This window comes from Xiphophorus couchianus, chromosome 23 (assembly GCF_001444195.1).
Source record: "Xiphophorus couchianus chromosome 23, X_couchianus-1.0, whole genome shotgun sequence".
Lineage (NCBI taxonomy): Eukaryota > Metazoa > Chordata > Actinopteri > Cyprinodontiformes > Poeciliidae > Xiphophorus > Xiphophorus couchianus.
In genome coordinates, this window is record NC_040250.1 from 19,072,004 (window position 1) to 19,094,804 (window position 22,801).

At 40.5% G+C, this 22,801-nt stretch overlaps 2 protein-coding genes across 3 annotated transcripts; one reads left to right on the plus strand and one right to left on the minus strand.

Annotated features, from left to right (window-relative positions):
• Window positions 1-120: 120 nt before the first annotated feature.
• Window positions 121-4,286, minus strand: fbxl3l (F-box and leucine-rich repeat protein 3, like). The gene is made up of 5 exons (XM_028009618.1): window positions 3,813-4,286; window positions 2,452-2,821; window positions 2,134-2,256; window positions 1,860-2,031; window positions 121-1,520 (listed from the first exon to the last, which is right to left on the minus strand). The coding sequence occupies exons 2-5, from the start codon at window positions 2,800-2,802 to the stop codon at window positions 877-879; spliced, it is 1,290 nt and encodes a 429-aa protein (XP_027865419.1). The 5' UTR covers window positions 2,803-2,821; window positions 3,813-4,286; the 3' UTR covers window positions 121-876.
• Window positions 4,287-5,846: 1,560 nt separating this feature from the next.
• atp7a (ATPase copper transporting alpha) lies at window positions 5,847-22,425 on the plus strand. Of its 2 annotated transcripts, XM_028008210.1 has the most exons (23): window positions 5,847-6,124; window positions 7,290-7,420; window positions 10,174-10,678; window positions 12,586-13,347; window positions 14,010-14,213; window positions 14,295-14,458; window positions 14,580-14,741; window positions 14,873-14,949; window positions 15,077-15,299; window positions 15,398-15,631; window positions 15,744-15,835; window positions 15,989-16,116; window positions 17,186-17,340; window positions 17,424-17,558; window positions 17,719-17,913; window positions 18,181-18,363; window positions 18,467-18,680; window positions 18,758-18,904; window positions 18,987-19,129; window positions 19,673-19,876; window positions 20,114-20,231; window positions 20,593-20,695; window positions 20,779-21,052. In XM_028008210.1, exons 2-23 carry the CDS (start codon window positions 7,301-7,303, stop codon window positions 21,050-21,052), a joined length of 4,542 nt encoding a protein of 1,513 aa, XP_027864011.1. In that variant the 5' UTR covers window positions 5,847-6,124; window positions 7,290-7,300. The 2 variants fall into 2 exon arrangements, with proteins under 2 accessions (XP_027864011.1, XP_027864012.1); XM_028008211.1 differs by lacking the exon at window positions 5,847-6,124 and having other exon boundaries at window positions 7,301-7,420; window positions 20,779-22,425.
• The last annotated feature ends 376 nt before the right edge of the window (window positions 22,426-22,801 follow it).

Genomic DNA, 22,801 nt, shown 5'->3' on the forward strand with positions numbered 1-22,801 from the left:
CTTCCTCTTCTCATCATAACAAAGCAATACATAAGCCTGTTACAATCCCGGTGGGTTTTCAGGAGGCGGTGCTAACCCAGTTAGTGGCCACCCACCCTTAAAAAGAAGCACCTTTCTCTAATGTCTCCAATATTATCTTCTCACCTGTTTCAGGCCAAACAAATAAAGCGATTGTGAACATTTGTGCGTATGATGATGGAGCATCTTCATTAAAACAAGCAAAATCCAAATGAAAATGAGTCAGGTGGAAAATTGGTTTCTATGCTGCAAATCCTGGAGCTTTTTATGGAAATGGAGTGTGCACAAGCACATCCACTTGTAAAAAGGGCTGAGTTATCATGGGCATACTTCATTATACAGCAGCGGCTCAGCTTATATAACACGCTGCCGCCCGCAGTTAGATCCCTGCTGCCCTCTAGCGTTAAAAATGAAGGGCTGTGAGAAGGTCACACGGGACATAGAGAAGCAAGGATTCAAACTGCTTAGATTTGGATTCACCACACGAAACAACAATAAGAAACACAATTACCTGCTTATTAACACCATACAGGGCATGTTGATGTCATATCCGATTACAGGTAGAGTGAGTAAATTAACCTTTGGCTAGATGGCTTATAGACAGAACCAGAGTTTTGTAACATTGTTATTTCTTATGTTGCATTCCTCTGTTTAGGTCTCTGCTTAAAAAAAATTGAAATAGATAAAGAATGATGATATTTCTAGAAATTATTTGGTGTTTTAAAGAAACTTTTCAAAAAGTCAAATAGCAACATAGCTTTGGAAAAACAATTTTTGTTTGAATAAGGCCTAACAGTTCCCTTATTCGATGTCCAGATAGGTTATGCTGTCATTGGCTGTTGTCCATTTACTATCACTTTACCAGGTGGGCATCATATCAGGGAACCACAGGCGGCCCAGGTGCTTCGACACCTCACTGTGGATCTGCTCCATGTTGTATCTGTTATCTGGAATCAACACCTCCTCCATGATCGACAGCTGCGTCAGTCTGCCCCCGCACGTCTTCACAAACTCCACAAAGCCACTGCAGGTCACCTCGCACTCACCCAGCCCGATGGCTGTCAGGCTTTTACAGCGCTTTGCGATGCGGATCAGCTCCTCGTCCAGCGGATTGAGGCCGTTGGCGCACACCACCAGCTCCACCAGCCGGGGGCAGTTCAGCCCGATGCGGCCCAGCATTTCTTTACTCACTGCCCGGCCAAAGTACAGGTGGGTGACCGGGGTCTCCTCGCAGAAGAAGGGCCCAAACTCCTCTTCGTAGAGGAAAAAGTACATGACGATGTTGACCTTGGGGGAGTGACGGACCAGAGCCTCCCAGCTGTTTCTCTTGATGGTGTGAAAGTGAGTCTGGCCAGGGTTTTCGCTTACCACGTCGATGCGGAGATGCTCCAAGTGGACGTGCTTTTCAGAGGACAAAGCAAGCAGGAGCTCATCACTGAGGAGATGGTAGTTTAGCGCCAGTTCTCGGAGGCCATGGCACTGATCTGCCACACACAAAATGCCTGAAGAGAAAAAAGAGATTTATAGACGTTCCCTGTTCAATTTAGTTCAAGCTAGTGTTCAGTCTATAGACTGGAAAAGTAACATGTTTTTTTTATATAAAATATTGACTCCCAAGGGTTTAATATAAATCCATGCCCTATTTCTTAGATTTTCATTTGTAAAAACTTTGGAAATATTTACTACATTCCTTCAAGTTCACAATTATGCCTCACCTTACGTGGGTCTATCACATTAAATCTCATTAAAACTAATTAATATTTGTGTTTTCCAGGTGACAAAATGGGCTAAAAGGCATTGTACACTACATCATTACTGCAGTCCTATAATCATATAACAACCTGCTGGGGAGACATGAGGACAGCTGCTCATCTTCAGAAGCTTCAAGGTGTCGCTGTTGTTGGCCACCAACACCTTCAGAGATGGATCATCCACTGGGGTGTCATCGATCTTGATGGACGACAGAGACTTGGAGTTCACAAACACGACTGTCAGAGCAGAGACAAAGTGGGCCTGCGGAGGAGAAGCTAGCAGTTAGAACAGAACCTTTTCCTTGCAGGAACCCTTTTTACCAAGACTGTTGCATAAAAAGAGCAAGACGGGCAGAGGACTTACCTGAGACACATCCATGAAGCTGGACCGCGCTGTGGAAATCAACCCTAAGGTTTTGATGGTGCAGTTCACCAGCTGAGAGAGAATGTCGCAGGCTGCCTCTGCAGACTCTGTACTACTGTCAACCTGATTCAAACAGAAACAGGAATTCATAACTTATTAAAAACAATAAATGTATAAAAAAGTATATCTGTAAAGCAAAAAAAAAAAAGCCAAATCAATGTGACAGTGCATTTGGTTTGGATTAGAAAAGGCACATAATGTTTTTAAAGCAGCTGATCTGGGATCATTGTGGACAGGAAGGGGGTGGAAGGCTCTTACTTTGAAGCTAACATACTGCAGGTGTTGGGCGTGCTTCTTGATGATCTGCTGAATGAGGTCAGGGTGAGTGGAGCGCAAGTAAGACGTGGCTGGCTGATTGAGCTCAAACTCGAACCGTCGCCACAGGTCAGGCATGTGAAACACGTCGTTCCAACACCGGCACACGGATGAGGATCGAGCCCGGTCCACCAGGGACAAGTGCTGGAAGATCTGCAGAACAATGCAGTAAGGCAGGTTGCCCCAGTCCGTTGGTGGAGACAGCGCAAAGCTGGGCTTGTGTCTTTTTCCTGGTTTCTCATGGTAGGGGAAGATGGGGCATTTGGAGTTGAGAACAGACCTTCCACGTTTCATTTTGATGCTAGTGAGGTTCCTGTGAGATAGAAGGATTGGAACGGGTTAAATAGACATTACAGCAACATAAAGTAGTAAATGTTCAAACGATGGTGAGACATGTTTCCAATCCCAGTTATGGTTTTTCATGGCTTCTCATCCCAGCCTCTCTGTCTATGTTTAATTTTTATATATATAAAAGTAGTGCAAGGAAAAACAAAAATATACAGTGGCCTAAAAATTATCTTTCTATATTTTGTAATATCACAAATTAAACTTTCAATCAATTTGTGGGAATTTCATGTCATAAACCAAAACAGCCTGAGCATAATTTGGAAATGAAAATGAATAATAGATTACTTTAAACATGTAAACATGACTCTGCAAATTATTAATTCAACGAAATGCATTCAAATAAACCAGTTTTCCTTTTTTTTAATAAAGGTTTTAATTTTATTTTTCTTCCTTTCGACTTTACAATTGTTTTCTACTTCATGATCTTTCACAGAAAATCTTGATAAAACACAAATAAAAGTTTGTGGTTGTCACAAAATGTTATTTCTGTTTACCACTGAAGAGTGATCTTGTACAAACATTATGAAAGAGATAATTTCTCTGGGGGGTTTCTACAACTAAAGAAAAGTTGACTAATTGAAGAAAAACACGATCCTTGCATGTTCGTAAGAGTAGGCTATCTGTGTTCCTACATTTCATGCAAAACGCTCCCCCTGATGTCAAATATTAAAACCTGTAAACATAATCTCATTCTCTACATGAAACACAATCCATGAACTGCAAGCTTATTCTCTGCATCCTCAAAACAGGTTTATTACTTACTGAAACCGCATATAAAATAATTCATTAATTCGTTGTTTTTTCTTCATCACTTTACAAACTCAATTTTCTAGACTGGCCAAACTTGCAAGCTCTTTTAACCAAACACACACACATTTTAACAGAGCAGAAACAATGAAACTTTTTTTTTCAATCGTAGCTAACAAAAAATAACACAGGAACGCGCCATTACTTACACTGAGTCATTAAAAGCATGGTTTCCGTCTGAGTTTGGTTCTCTGGAGGTTGCGAAGGCGCCGTTCACCTGGAGCCCTGACCGACAGTGACTGGGGGAAGCCTGGCTGCTGCTGCTGCTGCTGCTGATGATGATGATGATGATGACGATGATGATGATATGGGACAGCAGGAGCTGCTCCTTTAATGAGCTCTCCTCTCTTCAGCGACAGCTTGACGCGGAGCGGCGGGTACACGTGAGTGCGGGAAAACATGGACCCGCATCTCTGCTCTGCTGTGTGCACAGGAGCTGAATATTGAATCTGCATCTGTGGGAAATGAACAAGTTTGGGTTTGTTTCCACAGAAGACAGTCAGCCCAGTCCCTTGTTTGGTTGATTAGTTCGTGTCAGTCGGCATGGTCGCTCTGTTTGAATGAGTGCACGTAGATCCCTAAACTGTGTGAACGCAGGATGAGAAAGTGGGTCAGTGTGTCAGAGTGTGGACACCTGTGTGTGTGTGATCTTGTAAACAAGTATCAGACTGTGCGTAAGAAGGACATCTGTGGCTTTTCTGACACCTTCAGGATTTCCCAGGGGTGAATCTTGGCTAACTTTTGCTCGCAGAGCACCAACGTTTCCCAGAAGGACATGAGGGGAAGCAAAAGTCTGGTCTTTGCAATGACTCATTTTGTGTTTTCTATTTGTCGTTATTTTGTGGAAATCATTTTTCACTTTAACATCAAAGAGTTTCTTGTAATTATTTTAGTCTTAAAATCAAACATTGTTGACCATGATTGATCTGTCAAAGCAATTAAAAGGATAAAAAAATCCAAAGGTCGAATACTTTTTTAGGCACTGTATGTGGGGGGAAAAACCCTCCAACATCTCACAGCTGAAATCTATTAAGCGAGCTTTCCTTAGGTCAATGTCAGAGATTGGCAGATAACTACGAGAAGCAGCTTACTAAAGTTAGAAGAATGGTATGGAAGGATGTTCTACTTTTTTCCCGAGCATTTCTTGTATTAATATTATGTTCAATGAGCAAACCAATGTTAGTTTTGACTGTTTGACTGTTCAGTATGTAATTTATTTTCCAGGGATGTATAAAATCAACGAATGAAGATTAAAAACTTCAGTATAATTCTTTTTCTCACAAATGTACTTCAGTTGTGACATTTGGTGAAATTGCTGGACCTAAAAGCAGACCGGATACCTGGAAGGTCATGGTGATTGAAATGTTCAATCAGAAAGATTTCAGTAGATGTATAATGTTGGACGAGCCATGAAGTCAGTGCATTGGTGTGGCTGTCCTACAAACCTAATCTCAGCCCCATTGGTAATTTCTGGCCAGAGCTGAAAACCAGTTCTGTTGGGAAGACTGGGCCAAATTTGATGTGATGATCTTGTGTTAGGATAACAAAAGCAACTGAACAAAGCCATTCTGTAAAAGGAAATTCCATCAAATGCCAGGGAAATGTGTGTCAACGTTTGAATTTGAAAAACCTAATAAAAAGTAGTTTTTATTCTTTACTCTGCACTTTGGCAAAGTGAGATAGAAAGTTTGTGTCTTTTTAGTATGTATATCAATATCCTGTTTCAACTGTATGTTCAAGCAGGACCAGCTTTGCATTGATATTGTGCAACAAAGCAAGCATGCACATTCACCAGGATGGTCATTTTCATCACAGTGTTTGCTCAGTTTTGCTGAGGTTGTTGGGAGGTCGAGAGGTACAGGTTAAACTGGAATCTACCCAGCTCTTTACATGTTTTACATTAATGTGTTATTATAGCTGCTGTTTTAATCGATCTGCTGATATAGAAGTTGCAACAAAGGCATTGTTGAAACTCTCATTTTGCTAATATCTAGCATAGCACATATTATAATTCTTTCAATATCAAATAACGTAAAATTCGATGTAGAATATCAGATTATTCTTTGTTAAGCTTTGTTATACCCCAAATAATTTGGGGTTCTAATAATGCCTCTACGAATAGCAGCCTTAAGAACGAACTGAGGGCAAACTTAACCCGTAACGCCTGAACGTCTGATTCGGAGCTCCGCCCCTCGGTGATGACGCAGTAAAGCCCAGCGATCGGTCACGTCTGCTTGAGTTGAAGGAACCAAAAACAGCAGAGTTTTTATGAAAGCAAGGAAAAGGAAACGCTCAGTTTATCAGTATCAGTAGTTCCTCGCTTCCGACAACATGTCCAGACGGGTCTACTTGGTTCACTGTCACCAGAGCTGGGAAGAGGCTGTTAGCTTGTTAGCTTGTTAGCAACCTGACAGTCAACACTGTGTAGCCTGTAGCTAACCTTTCTTTTTCCCTACTGAAGGTAAGAGTCCATCACTTTATAAAATCGCTCGTGTTAGCGGCGTATTTGTCTATACATAGATGCGGATCTCTTGCTAAAGCTCAAGTTGACTTAATATACTTTGTGTTGTGTTCCTGCTGGTGAAACGACAAAATAATCGGTTTGGTAACTATTGCTGGAAATGCAGCTCCTGGTGTGCTTAACCAGGCATGGTTAGTATTATTTTAAATTGAGATAAATTAGGCTTATACGCTGGATCTAGAAAAGAGCATGTGTTTTCATTGTAGAAGCGACCTGTTGACGAAAGCAAAACATCAACACAGGTCATAAATGATTTGTTTGTCCTTGTTGGTTGAAGTGAAAATCCAAGTCTTTCCAGTTTTGTGTCTCAGATCTTAGAAGTGGTTCTATAAATTACACTTTATTTCCACATGATTGGCTTTAAGAAGTCTCAGTAGCTCTGTAATGTAGAAAAAAACAGTTATAAACGCATGTAAACACAATATTTTAGATAAACTCATAATAAAGAGACTGGTGCTCTGACAGCAAGCTTGGACCTTTAGAGAGAGAGAGCAACGCTTGCTTTTATAGAGATCATTTGCAATGAAAAGATCGGAAAAGCAGATTCATTATATGTGTTTCTTTCTGAATGTATTTTTTCCGACAAATTAATTTACGAATTAGATAGGGTGAGTAACTAATAAAATGGAGCACAGAAAATAAATAGAAAAAACAACAAATACCTTAAAATAGTGTAAAAGATTCAAAATGTTTGTATTGAAATCTGAAATAATGGCAAGTACAAATTAATATAATGGGTAAGATTGTAATGTTTGTTAAAGTTGCATAATAACAAATAAAATATACAACAGAAATTAAAATGAAACTATATAATTCATTAGTAATGAACAATTGGTAAAGTTCAGCACACATCATCAGTATCCAGATTGGTTTATGTTTTTTTATGGAGGTTTTCTGCATATACTTTTTTTTATTTTTATATGCAGGGGCTTATTGTTATTGACGTTTTAATAGAACTCAAACAAGACCGTCATAGTGTTGCAATGTCCTGGTTTTATTTCTCAACTAGAGAAAAACAATCTCCTCTGCTCTGTGTTTTTGTTTTTTTTGTCTGGTGTATTGTTGTTTTGACATTTAAATCTTTTCTCTCCTTCTGTGGTTTTAGGTAAAGCAGTCATGACACAAAAGATAAACCTGTGCTCAGTTTCCCTCAGAGTTGAGGGAATGACCTGTGGCTCTTGTGTTCAGTCCATAGAGCAGCGGATTGGGTCTCTACATGGAGTGATACATATAAAGGTAATGGCTGATTTTGTACTTTCTGTTGTACTGCATTTTTTGCTCTGTCTTGACTCACTGACCTTTAAATTTGATGACTTCTGCTGCATTTATTTCCACTGCAAAAACAAGATCTGATAGTGTTTTAATGTTTTAACTATTTAACTCTTGAGCAGAGAATCCTCTTGTTAGCTTAGATATACATTTATATAGGTTTTATTCTCTTCATGGTAGAACTGGATTGTTTGGTACAGTTCTGCTTCTTAGGGAGCAGCTTGTCTGATTTCCATCAGTGCAGCCATGTTAGACAGCTTAATTGAAGTAGTGGTGGTCTGCTGTTTTGTTTATTGTATGTTTACCCCTCAGGCTAAGGCTGAATGAGAAGATAATGTAATACTGTGTTCCCAATAATCCCCTGCCCTTTGCAGGACTGCGACATCAGGTCGCTATATCCTCTGCCCCCACAGGAAATTATTGTGGGTAACAGAATTTAGTGCTGGGATTATCTGTTCATAAGTGATCTGAGCAAAGTGGATTGTTTTTCATTTTTCTCTTGGAAGAACAATGTGTATTTTTCTTTGTTCTCTAATTTTAAGAAAAAGTTACTACTAAAGCAGCTAGAAACTGCTTCCTTTTTTAAAACTTATGGTTGAATCAGGTGACGCCTTCTGAGCATCACATGTTTCCTTCTTGCTTAAGAAGGCGACCTGAGGGTCATCATGCTGACTGAACATGCCAAACGCTTACCAAAGGCCATGAACAAAAGCTGTAAAATGCCATTAAATTAGAGCTGCAGTGACTTAATATGGCCATATAACAATAGTATGTAAACGATCATTGAACTAACTTCAGTGTAAGTTGCTTTAATAAGCGTATACAGAGCCACTGTTTCCTGTGTCGGAAACGCAAAGGTCTAGATGCTTTAATTGGTATTTTATGTAGTATGCCAACACAAAGTGGTGACGACATAATTAAGTGGAAAGAGTTATGGTTTTCATACTGTTTTGTAAACATAAATCTTAAAAGTGTGGCAGACATCTCTATTGAGCCCCCTGTGAGTCAAATCATTGTTGAATAAGTTGCCACCGCAGTTACAGCTGCAGATTTTTGGGGGAATTTTTTCTTACTGCTCCGGAAATCTAGAAACTGCAATTTTTCCCTAGTAACCATTGCAAAACAGTTCTGTTCAGTTTATTTATACAGCGCCAATTCACAATCAAAATGCACTTTACAAGACAAAGTAATCCAGTTTACATACAGAAATATATGTAACTGAACATTCATATTCATTTATTTACACGTCATATCAGAGCTAATTATAACACAGTGCAGTATATATCAATCGGTAAAATAATAATAAAAAAAAGACATAATTGATAAATGAAGTCATGGAACATCAGTGGCCATCAGGTTGTGTGAAATCTTAGTAAAAAGAGGCTCTTCTGTGTAACAGTGGTTGCATGACTTATGGTGTTTCTTGCTTCCATCTTTGTAGACCTAATTCTTTCTTCATTGATAAATTGCTCCAACTCAGTCAAATTGGATGGAGAGTGTGTCTGTACAGCAATTTTCAAATCCTGCTGCAGATTCTGTATCGGATCTAGAACTAGACCTTGTTTGAGCTGTTCTAGCTCATGAATATGCTCCAAGTCACTTGATTGCAGTTGTGGTGTGGGGTGTGGGGCTGCTGCGCTGCATGAAGAGGAACCTCCACCCCCCATCTCCAGTCTTTTGAAGCCTCAACAGGGTTTCCTCTCTTTATGAAAATAGGTGAACAAAGTCAGTCAAAACCACTAAAACCCTAGAATATTAAGGCGTTAATCTTAATATTTTATTGTAAAATAAACTAATTGCAGCTAGAATTAGAATTATATCTCTGCCTGTATGGGAAAACATTGATATCTGATATCCAGTTTTAATAAATGAATCAGCCCTGATATTTAAAAAAATTCCAGATCAGGTATGGCGACAACGTGGTCCATCCATAAGAGCAGATCTATTTAGTCTATGTCTGTTCTCTGTGCTCTGAGTGATGTCCTGCTATTATGTTATTTATTTTACATTATATTTAGAATTGCTAATCGCATCCTCTGAACCATTTGAAAGAACCAGCTTATTTAGTTTAGTCAACCTGTTGTTTTAGTCAGTTTACCTTTCTGATGACACTTTATTTGAAGTGGTGTGCATAAGACTGACAGGACACAACACCTGTCAGGAACATGAAGGAGTTTTCATGACTGTTTACGACTGTTGCCATGAAGTGTCATTTGGTAAATAATGACATTTATAATGCGAAGTTAACACTTTTAATGGACTTTCAATTCAACCTTTAGTGCAACTTTGCATTAAAAGTGTCATTAGTTACCGATTGACACTTTATGACAACAGTCGTAAACATTTATGAAGACTCCTTCATGTTCATGACAAGTGTTATGTCATGTTTATGGCAGTGTCATGCCACTCTTATGCACACCCTTTCAAACAAAGTGTTACCCAGTATTTTTTATTGTTTATTAGACAATGACTGTTATACTAATTGTACTGACTGAAAAAAAAACTAACTATGTTGTGTTGTTTTTACATGTTTGACCAAGCTTGTGAAGCTATTGTTGTATTTACGTGTGCTGTACTGCTGTAGAGCCGATACCAAACCTCAGATATCTGTATCGGAAGGGGAAAAAAAGCGGAGCAGTGCATCCTTAATCGGAACAATAATTCTCCACAACATCATCCTTGTTTAACATATGTGTTTTTTTTATTTTTTATATTTTTAGGTGTCTTTAGAGAAGAAGAGTGCCACGGTTATTTTTGACTCCAGTCAACAGAGCCCTGAGTCCCTGTCAGAGGCCGTCGAGGACATGGGCTTCGAGTCCAGTGTACCAGAGAGCAGCACTGCCACTCCGGTGTTTACAGACACTCAGCTGATCCCCATGTCAGGACTGACGACTGCAACCCAGCAGGAGGCTTTGGAGAAGCTGTCACAAATTCAAGGGGTGCTTGATGTCCAGGAGAGCGCACCCAGCATGGGCCTGACCGTCACTTATGTTCCTTCCCTGACCTCCATCCAGCAGCTCATAGAGGTGGTGGAAGATGTCTCACCTCAGGAGAAACAAACCCCTGGCAGCCCAGTGCAGAAAGGCCTGAGCGTGTCCCAGCTGGACACCGCAGCCAGTGAAGTTGCGGTTCTGAAACTCAGCATTGAAGGAATGACCTGCCACTCTTGCACCACCACCATTGAAGGGAAGATTGGAAAACTGAAAGGGATTAAAAAGATCAAAGGTGAAGTTCTCGACAGGCTCTGAGACCTGCAGTCACGTACGACTTCGCTATCTGAGGTGCTGCGCTGCACGTCTCACAGGGCCAGGGCGTTATGAACCTGAGAGATTGTCTTTATGGATTTGAGAATGACTCGTGAAATCCTCTCACAGGTGTTGCAGGGAAGGAAATGCAACAGATGGGATTATATTTACTGACATGTCTCTGTGTTTACGGTGACAGTAAACAGCTGATGTAGAAGCATGAAACACATTCAACACTGTGCTGCATCTATTGTAAGAATAGCTGCAGCATTCTTACAGTAGCTGCAGCTATTGTAAGAATGCTGCAATAGCATTCTTAAATCTGTCTGCAAACATACTGTCACTGTAAACACAGAGACATGTCAGTAAATATAATCACATCTGTTTACATTTCCTTCCCTGCAACACTTGTGAAAGGATTTCACAAGTCCTCTCACAAGGACTTGTGAAATCTTATAGCTGCAGCTGTAAGATTAGCTGCAGCACAGTGGGACAAAAACTTTAGTTTATTTTATCTGTGGCAGAACGTTATGTTTTATAACAGATTGTTCAATTTAATTCTTTCAAATAAGTTTATATTTAAAAACATTTCAATTTAAAATTAATAGTAGCTGTCTGCTAAATGCAGGATTTTTTTGTTGTTTTTTTTTACCAATGATGGGGCTGTTGCACTAAAAGCTTTTCTTCCACTGAATGTAAGCTTTTAGATAATCTTACACAGAGCAATAATTAAATAACCACTGTATAATAACAATGGAAAATGGTTTATGACCCATCTCACCAATTTGCCGCCCTGGTTTAAGTGTTTCTAGTTGTTCTTTCCAGAATAGGTTATCTGCTGTCATTGTACAAGCACAATAAAATGGGTTGCAGTCCCATTTCTTGCAAAATAACTCACAAAACTGACAAAAAATAAAATAAGACAATCCTTAAATTTAGATGATTTAGCAAGACTAAACCAGTATAAAACAAAAATAAAATAAAAAAATAATATTCGCATAATGTTTTAGCTGTGAAATGGTCAGAAAAAGTTTAAACTAGTATTTAAAAGACGTCACAAGATAAATTACATTTAGGCATTTTGAGGCTCTTCATATTAATATTCCTTATTAAGCTGATATGAACAAAAATATTCATATACAGAAACACTGAAAACAAGTTAGATCCGGTTGGATTGCACTGCCCCCTGGTGGACAAAACATGAAAATATAACATCTGAAATCCTGTAGAATTATTACTTTATCTGTTAGAGGGAAAATTTAGGCAACTATTCGGAAGAACAGTAATTCTTGATATTTTACTTGAATATAGTTATTAAAAATAGCTATTCTAAAAAAAATGGCTATTGGTTCTTGCTGATAAAGCCAGACACTTTTTGTGTTCCACTCCTGTTTGATTTTTTGTTTTAAGGCAAAGAATTAAACTCCATGAAAGACTTCAAAAATGATTTAAGCTAACCAGTTTTTAAGAAATAGCCTTTGGTAAATTAAGTCTTTAATTATTTAGATTTAAGCTTCAAAATATATTGAATTGCAGTCATTATTCCATTATCAGAATGTGTATTGCTTGATTGCATCATTTAGAAGGTTATTTTATTTGAATATGCATTAAATTGGAAGGATGCTTACCGCCCACACCTGATATCCTTCAGATTTTAGTGACTGAGGTGTTTAAATTCATTGGAAGCGTTGGGATATGGCCATGTCGGAGAAAATTTGGATAAAAATATAATTAACAACATCATTGCAATAATCAAGAATAATATTGCAGTCAATTTTACTAATATTGTGCAGGCCTTATGTATATATTTCCTTTATCCAAACATCTGTATCTTTGCTCATCTTGTGTTTTACTCTGCATATTAATTCACTCCTTTCCTCTCTGCAGTTGTTCTGGACTCTCAGGAAGCTACGGTCGTCTACCTGCCTTACCTCACCACCATCCAGACCATCATCGAACAGATTAGTGTGGCTGGCTTCAAAGCCTCTGTCAAATCCAAGCCCCGCCCCCTGCAGCTCTCCAACAGAGACATCGAACGTTTAATTGATTCTCAACAAGCGACGGCTTCTTCTTCTCCGCCCGAGACATCCGACGAGACAGAGATCTTCATAGACACGGCGTGCGCTAGGCTCAGGGTGAAAGGCATGCACTGCCATTCTTGTGTGGTCAACATTCAGGACAACGTCTCCACGTTGCCTGGTGTTTCCTCCGTGGAGGTCTCTCTGGAGAAGGAGCAGGCCTCCATCTGCTACGACCCTCTGAAGGTCACAGTGACTCAACTGCAGCAGGCCATCGAAACTCTTCCTCCTGGAAACTTTAAGACCAAACCGCTGGACTTCTCCCACACTCTCAGTCCCGTATCCACATCACCAGCGCTCACCGTCTCAGCACTACAGCCCAGACCTGCTGCTTCACAGCCGTGTTTCACCCAGCCGCTGGTGTCTGCTGTTCATATTCACATTGAAGGCATGACCTGCAACTCCTGTGTGCAGTCTATCGAAGGAATGATCTCCCAGAGGAAGGGGGTGAGGTCGGCTCAGGTGTCTCTGACTGACCATCAGGGAGTCTTTGAGTATGACCCTCTTCTCACCACGCCAGAGGAGCTGAAGGAGGCCATAGAAGACATGGGCTTTGATGCATTTTTACCTGGTAAGAGTGTGTGGCATGTATTATATCCAGGTGGCTTTTTCTTCCTCTTGACTAATTTTCTGCTGCTGCTTTTTGTTCACCTTGAACAAAATATATCAATGGTCATTCTGACCATTGATATATTATCAACATCGCATTCATCCTCATAACAGTTGCTGAGTAGATATTTTCTCTTTTTCTGATCATTCTGTGTAAACCTGAGAGATCACGGTGAATGAAAATTCCAATAGACCGGCTCATAAATAATATATGATTTTTTTTTTACCCCTAAAGTTGTATATTTTGCTGACATTTCACTGACAGTGTTGGTCATGTACATGACTGACAACCTAACCTGGATCTAGTTGGAGTGTTTTGGGTTTTTTGTAACCAGCTACTTCAAGTGGAAGATCTTTCCTTCCTTTTGTGTCTGAAGGTTGTCCCGTTCTTGAAAGACTTTACTTTTATATACCATATATTTCCTGTAGAAAAACACTGAAAGAGTTTCAAAAGGCCTGAAGAACTACTGATGAAGACGCTGTGAAAAGAATTGCAAGAATGTCTGACTACATTGATGCACAGCGTATAAAAAGGAGGGGTTTTGTTTGCACAGTGTGGTGACTTTTGTGAAGTTTGTTATTTATTCTTGGAAGTAATCTGTAAGCTCTTTATCTCAACAACAGAAACCAATTCTCTGCTGCCTGCATCAGATCCCATATTACCAAGGTCTCCACGTGTCCAGAAGAAGAACTTAGACAGTGAGCTCCTCAATGAAACCCTACTGGGATCCACTGGAGACATGCCCTCCAAATGCTACATCCAGATCGGAGGAATGACATGCGCCTCGTGTGTATCAAACATCGAGCGCAACCTCAAAAACGAAGCTGGTGCGTAAAACAACAACGGGATTTGTCTGTGTGAACCTTCTGGTGATGAATGCTACAGAGGAAATCTCAAATGTCTTTTAGGGATCTACTCGGTTTTGGTGGCTCTCATGGCAAGTAAAGCAGAGGTCCGTTACAACCCAGAGGTCACAGATCCGCTGACGATAGCGGAGTGTGTGAAGGAGCTGGGCTTCACTGCCTTTGTGATGGAGAACTACGAAGGATCCGACGGAAACCTAGAGCTGGTGGTGAGTCGGTCACAAGCGTCAGCTTTTTGTTTCCATGTTTGGGTTTTATGCAAATGCACATTGCAGGCTGAATGTGATGCTCATGTGCTCATCTCTGTTTGGTTCTCCCACCATCCACCAGGTCAGGGGGATGACATGTGCCTCTTGTGTTCATAAAATCGAATCAACCCTCGTCAGAGAAAAGGGGATTATATATGCCTCCGTTGCTTTGGCGACCAACAAAGCACATGTGAAGTATGACGCAGAAGTGATTGGACCACGAGACATTATCAAGCTGATTGAGGTACAGATATAGAAAATATGTCCATTGTTCTTGGATGTTCAAGACTGTTAATGACTGTGAAACAATGACTCAATTTGTTCTATCTAAGTTTTGCTCGACATTATCAATAGTAAACAATACTTTGTTGGCAGAATATGGGATTTGAGGCATCTTTAGTGAAGAGGGACCGTACAGCCAGCCACCTGGACCACAGCAAAGAGATACAACAGTAAGCATCCTTTTTCTTTTCTTTAGTGGTTTCAGTTTTATAGCTACACTTTTTTCTCCCTCTAGTAAAATGTGTTCATGAAGTAAAATTCTTACAAGATCAAACTACGATGTGTTCACTCGTTCAGGTGGAGGAAGTCCTTCCTGGTGAGCTTGGTTTTCTGCGTGCCTGTGATGGGCATGATGATCTACATGATTTATATGGACCACAAGATGAACGCTACGCACCATCACAACGCTACCATAGAGGACCGCAACCATTACCACTCCACCATGTTCTTGGAGAAGCAGCTGCTCCCCGGCCTCTCCATCATGAACCTCCTCTCCTTTCTGTTCTGTGTACCTGTACAGGTGAGTAGCACAGATTTTAGGTATCCAGCTGCTTAATCTGGCAGATTAAATGTAGGGCAGTGAGTATTCTCTGTTTTTGTCTTTTTGTTAATGGTCAGTTTATTGGAGGTCGTTACTTCTACATCCAAGCCTACAAAGCAGTGAAGCACAAGTCTGCCAACATGGACGTGCTCATCGTTCTGGCCACCACCATCGCGTTCAGCTACTCTCTGGTCATCCTAATTGTTGCCATGGTGGAGAAAGCAAAAGTCAACCCCATCACATTTTTCGACACGCCTCCCATGCTCTTTGTCTTCATCTCGCTGGGACGCTGGCTGGAGCAGATTGCGAAGGTCTAGTTCCCTTGTGATTGTTGATTGTTTGAATTTGGAGAAAACCTTTTAAATTCGGCAGCTTTTTTTTTTTTTAAAGGCGAGTAAACATTTTTTTGTGCGTCCCTTCCAGAGCAAAACCTCTGAGGCTTTGTCCAAGCTGATGTCATTACAAGCAACAGAAGCCACCGTGGTGAACCTCAGCAGTGATAACTGCATTCTCAGGTTCTCGTTGTTTTCTTCATCTATTTGTTTACATCTTGGGATATTTATAGATTACAATCATATGTAAACACTGGAACAGAAAAAAATGCAGATATTTGATCAAATGAATATATTAACTTGAATAAGTGTCAGATTATTTGATTTTTGTTTTAGTGAGGAACAAGTGGATGTTGAGCTGGTGCAGAGAGGTGACGTGGTCAAAGTCGTCCCTGGAGGGAAGTTTCCGGTCGATGGGAGAGTCATCGACGGACATTCGATGGCAGACGAGTCTCTTATCACAGGTTGGTTGCATTTGTGTCTGTTTGGAGTTAAGGAAGGGCTTCGTAATTCCTGAGTACAGTTAAAAGCAATCATCAAGAGGTGATTGCCCTTGTTTTTAGGAAAACAATTTTTACAATGCTTTCCCAATTCCCGTTATTACATAACATTTCAGTACAACACTTTGTATGTTGAAAGAAAGGCCAAAGGAAGTCCCTCTTCCAGTTTTGTCAATGTCAAATTTATTTATATAGCACTTTAAAAACAGGTGTAAAATTGCACCAAAGTGCTGTAGAAGAACGACAATAACACAAATTGATCAAAACAGAGTATCAAAACACTACTTCAAATACATGCCAAAAAATAAAAATGAGTTTTGAGAAGCGATTTAAAATGATCTAGGATGTGGGCAGATCTAATTTGGAAAGGTAAATTGTTCCAACAGAACTTGCAATTTGCACAAATATGTGGAAGCAACTTTTTAGCTCTGTGTATGACTGGACACTTCACATCACCCTGAACTGTGAAACATGGTATATGGAGTAAGATCTGCAGAAGAACGTTTGATTCCAGTGTTTTAAACCAGAGAAACATCTAAAACATGCAGAGTGCACTTAAAAAACTGAAAACAGGATAACAACTTTACACACCTACAACAGTTTGATCGTAGAATAGCTGGTCTAGTCAAAGTCTTGTCCAGAATCCAACCAAGAATCCTGATGTTGAGTGATGCTCTCTCCTTTATCTGAATGAGCTTGAGCTATTTTTCAAAGAAGAATAAGCAAGCCTTTAGTTTATAAATAAAGCTGCTAAAAACATATCCCAAAGTGACTTGCAGTGACTCAGCGGGATGCATACAAATCCACGGCATACTTTTTTCAAACTTTTGTCTGTATAAAATGTTGAAAATTTTTATTCCATGTTACTATATAGTGCACTACTTTGTGTTGTTCTGTAAAATAAAATCTTCCCACAAAATGTGTTAAAGTTTGTGGTTATAAAAAGTTAAAAAAAACAACTTAAAAAACAGAAACATGCACATATTCTTAACTTGTGCTGTATTTCTGATCAATAGTTGCAATGTGATTGCAGGTGAGGCCATGCCGGTGACCAAAAGGCCCGGGAGCTCAGTGATCGCCGGCTCCATAAACCAGAACGGCTCTCTGCTGGTCAGTGCTACTCATGTCGGGATGGACACCACCCTGTCTCAGATAGTTAAGCTGGTGGAGGAGGCACAGACTTCAAAGGTGAGTTCAAATCTCTGCTAAATCTACAATATTTAGGAAAAACCTCCTGTAATTCTATTAATTATTTTAATGATGTTTTGCAGGCTCCTATCCAGCAGTATGCAGATAAGATCAGTGGCTATTTTGTTCCTTTCATTGTTGTAATATCGGTACTCACATTGATTGCCTGGATCATCATCGGATTTTTGGACTTTTCTCTGGTGGAGCATTTCTTTCCTGTGAGTTTATTGCTTGTTCACCTTAGAGTGACAGCTTCCTCGTTATGGCAGAAAAATGTTTAACTTTTATTTTAATAATTAAATGTAGAGAAGAGCCTTCCCCCTATCTGTAATATTTTTATTTTTGTAACCAAGTACTTGTCCCTTCTTTCCACTGCAGGGTTATGACCGAAGCATTTCCAGGACCGAGGCAGTGATACGGTTTGCCTTCCAGGCCTCCATAACTGTGCTGTGCATCGCCTGCCCCTGTTCTCTTGGCCTGGCAACCCCGACAGCTGTCATGGTGGGAACCGGGGTTGGAGCCCAAAATGGCATCCTGATAAAGGGAGGCGAGCCCCTAGAGATGGCTCATAAGGTGCGTTTGTAATTATTCTCTGACGGTAATCTATTTACAGATTTCCTACAGTGAGGAAAAGTCTCAAATTTCTTTGAAATACTTTCAATGACTGTATAAGTATACAAAAAGAGATCAAAAGGACAGAGAAATTGTTCAAATATTTGACTTTCCATTCATCCATTTTTTGTTTACAGATGTCTTAGTCTGAATAAAAGTTATCAAAAGATTTATTGTAAAGTCATCTAAATGTCTCTGTCTTACTTTTTACCCACCTGGTTATTTCAGGTCCAGTCTGTCGTATTCGACAAGACCGGGACGATCACGTATGGCGCTCCGAAGGTGGTCCAAGTCAAGATAGTTGTGGAAGGGAACAGGATGCCTCGCTCCCGCCTGCTGGCCATTGTGGGCACAGCAGAAAACAACAGTGAACACCCACTGGGAGCTGCTATTACCAAATACTGCAAGCAGGTTGGTTTTCTCTCTCAGATGTAATCCATCAGCCCACACTTCCCTTTGCTGAAATAGTTAGAAAACACCAAATGTTTGTGTTTTCCTGTTTTGTGACGCAAAGGAGCTCGGTACCGAATCTCTCGGCACCTGCACCGACTTTCAGGCCGTGCCGGGCTGCGGCATCCGATGTCAGGTCAGCAACACGGAGTCTCTGCTAAAGCAGGCGGACAGCGACAGCGAGGACAACAACCAGCGCAGCAGCATCCTCGTCCAGATCAGTGACACTCGGACGCCGGCCAGCTCCCACCCGCTCACAATGAATCCACAGCCTCTAAGTACGTGGAGAAGCCAAATTGTAATGATTAATTTTTTAAGCCTGAGTTTAACAGAATTTGAATAATATTTCCTGCAGGCTTGGTTCAGACAGCCGCCTATGTTGTCCTGATCGGCAACAGGGAATGGATGAGAAGAAACTGCCTTCAGGTCAGACCAGACATCGATGAAGCCATGATAGAGCATGAGCGCAGAGGACGCACTGCTGTGCTGGTCGCTGTGGACAGTGAGTGATTGTTCAGCTAAAAATACACTCTCTTTAACACAAAACAAAACAGTAACTTGTAAAAATGTATTTTTGTTTGTAGACGAGCTGTGTGCAATGGTAGCCATAGCCGACACTGTGAAACCTGAGGCGGAGCTGGCCGTTCACACGCTGACAAACATGGGTCTGGAGGTGGTGCTGATGACCGGAGACAACAGTAAGACAGCGCGCGCTATCGCCGCCCAGGTAAGGAAGGAAGAAGAACAGGAAAACATTTGTATCTCTTGAACTTTTCTCAATTTTCTCACATTATCACCAAAAACTTTAATGTACTTGAAACATAATTGTGAAATGGAAGGAAAGGAATACGGGATACAATTAGACTTGCAAGTCTCTCTGTCAGCCTTCGACGTCTGGGCCCTGATATTTTTGGCCTTTTCTTTGGAGTCTAGCTCAGGCTGAGTCAGATTGAATGGAGAAAAACTACCACTCTTCTTTAAAGACCAGATTTATGGAGTGCAGCCCTCATAGTTATCCTGTCAGCTGTGGATCTCTGCAGCTCCTCAGGAATTATGCTGGGCCTCTTGGCTGCTGCTCTGATTAATGCTCTCCTTGCTTGCTCTTTCTGTTTAGATGGATGACCGGGTCTTAGTTGGTTTCTATTTAGTTTGTTGTTGCTGTAATATGGCAAAATTTGAAAAAATTAAACGGGTATGAATACTTTTGCGAGCCACACCTGATTGCACCTCTTTATTTTTGTATTTCTTTATTTTTACTATTTCCCAAAAGGTGGGCATCAGGAAAGTGTTTGCCGAGGTGCTGCCCTCCCACAAGGTGGCCAAAGTGGAGCAGCTGCAGCAGGCCGGAAAGAGAGTTGCTATGGTGGGCGACGGGGTCAACGACTCGCCCGCTCTGGCGATGGCTGACGTCGGCATCGCCATAGGAACTGGAACAGATGTTGCCATTGAGGCAGCAGATGTGGTGTTGATCAGGGTAAAAATTAGAAATTGTCAAGTTGTTGAATCACATAGGAATACAAAACATTATTGGTCAAGTTATTAAATGTTTTTAAATGTTCTTAAATTCAAGAGCATCTTAACATTTTGAGCAGTGATTAATAAAACCTAAGTGAAGCTTTTTTTCTATTATCACAAGGGTTTTTCAACTTTTTGTAAAGAGTGAACATTTATTGTTGACATTTTCAGTTTCAGATTTACTCTCTGCTTGCAGAATGACCTGCTGGACGTTGTCGGCAGTATCGACCTCTCCAAGAAGACAGTCAAGAGGATCAGGATCAACTTCATCTTTGCTCTGATCTACAATCTGGTTGGCATTCCTATCGCTGCTGGTAGGCACTGTGAAAATACCCGAAAGGTTTATCTGGATTCCTGTTCGGAAAACTGTGGGATTTTCCAGGTCGGACAAAGTGTGAAAAATAATGGAAAGGTGTTTGAATTTCAAGGCTCATACATTTCCTATTGGAACTGTCTGTCCACCCAAAAAATGATTTAAGAACCATTTCCTTGTGAAAAAGAAATCTTTCTCAAACTTTTCTGGAAAAGTTTGGAATTTTGACATGAAAGTTGCATAATTTTCAATCTGAAAATAAAACAGGAACCCTGCTTTGTTTATTTTTCTATCATGACGCATGTCATTTAAATAATTTTCAAGCCTATTGGTACTGAGACTCGGTACTGTTTTTCCTCCAGGTGTGTTCCTACCCATTGGTCTGGTGCTACAGCCGTGGATGGGTTCTGCTGCCATGGCGCTGTCTTCTGTGTCTGTGGTTTTGTCCTCCCTTCTGCTTAAATGGTAATGAGATATTTTTGGCTTGTGTTCTCCAGTTTGTTTGTTTTTTTGTCCCTCACTGCTCTCTTTGTGTCGTCGTCGCTCAGTTACACGAAGCCCAGCGCCGAAAAGCTGGAAGCCAAACTCGGCAGCAGCAGGCAGCAGGGCAGCCTGTCTGACGTCAGCGTTCACATCGGCATGGGCGAGCTGCGCCGTCCCTCCCCCAAACTCAGCCTGCTGGACCGCATCGTGAACTACAGCCGAGCCTCCATCAACTCGCTGCGCTCCGACAAGCACTCGCTCAACAGCTTGGTGCTGAGCGAGCCCGATAAACACTCGCTGCTGGTGGGGGGGCCGCTGTGCGAGGAGGAGATCTGCTGAGCGCATGCATCCCAGGCGGCCTGCTTAGACAAAAACTGCAGTTATTAAAGGCTGAACTACGCTGAGATCAAAAGGTTTCTTTGAAGACCAGTCCATCCATACTTGAAGTTAGCTCATAAGACTTTTTGTTCTTCTTAGCTCAACCAGCTGATCCCATATTCTCTTAGAGACACCGTCTGTGGTGGGCCAGAAAGATGATCTTCCTTTGCCTTTACAATCTTCAAGATCGACCCAAAGACATTTAAACTTTGGTGCCCCTTGTTGTTGAGTGGACACTACAGAAGAGGAAAATTTGAACTCTGTTGTGTGATTATTCTTCTATTTATATTATTATTTATCTACTTTTTGTCATTGTATCCTCTTATGTGAAGAATGAAGTTGTTGAATCCAAATGCCAAGTTTGATTTTTAATAATCACATGTGTAATGATAACTCTAACTAAGCAGCCTTGAAACAAGCAGAAAGTTGATTGTAGTGGAGTGAGCTGTAAACGTTACCCAAGTGCCACCTGAAACGCTACCTTTGCAAAGTCCAACACATTCCAAAGATGGCAACCTTCACCCGTTTTCTTGGACTTTAGGTCCACGATGTGTGAGCAAAGGTTACATGTTCATAGTCGGCATGCGCTGAAGGATCTGGGATTTTGCACCTTTTCGTCAATGTGAAAGTGAATGTGTTTATACTCATTTATAACTGAGCAGAAGTTGTTACACGAGTCACTTTGTGCTTGGATTGCTTCAGTTGCCTGCTGCAGACATGCCTGGCCTCACAAAGGCCGAACACTAAATGTGTTCACTTCCTGCTTCTGGTTACAACTCATAAAATACAGTGTTACTGTTTTCTACGGACTTATGTAATACCAATCTGTCACTTTGCATTTATTATGGATTCATGTTAGTGCACTTGATGAACGAATCAACGTTCGTCCTGCAGCATCAGTGGTTTCCAATCGAGTCGACCAAACAGGTGCTGGTAAATTCACTAAGTAGTTTGTGTTACTGAACCACTTTGTACAATCAAATGAGATTAGAAGGGTCCCATTTTGCAGACCATAAAACTGGCATTGTTTGTTTTTACAGTATTTTATTTGCAGTTATCTGATAAAATCTGTAGAGAGTTGCTCAGCTATACTTTATTTTGTATTGCTTTCTTCCTTCCTAAGCTAAAGATCCACCAGGTTCATCCAGTAATGCTGTTTTCTTCTGCAGACCATTCTTGAATTTATTTGTGGGTCCATTTATGCCAATCTGTTGTATTTGTGCAATCTTTTTGTGAAAATGTTCATGAAGTTTGAGGTTTGTTTGCAGTCTGCCCATTATCCTCTGTGGTTCTTCCAAACATTGTGCCTTTAAATAAAACGCTTTTGTAACGCAGCCCTGTTGTGTATCTCAGTAAAATAATCATAGGAAAGTTAAACTATGAAAGTAATTAAAAATAATAGTTTAAATTTATGTTGTATAGATTCATTGTACACAGAAGTATATTTCAGTTAATTTTGACAAAAACAAGGCAAAATCTAGTTTTTAAACATTGTAAAATATTACTTAAGACTAATAAAAACAGTTTGTATGAAAGAGTAAATGTACAGGATGTATATAAATCAAGTGCTTGGTCTAGGTTTTTTTTCCCCATCCATTGACTTTCCCTTAGTAAGCAGGAATTACTGATTGACCAACCAGCTTCTTTACTATCCACCTTTCATGGCTAATCTTGTCAGCTGGACATCAGCTTGACAGTCCAGGACAACAC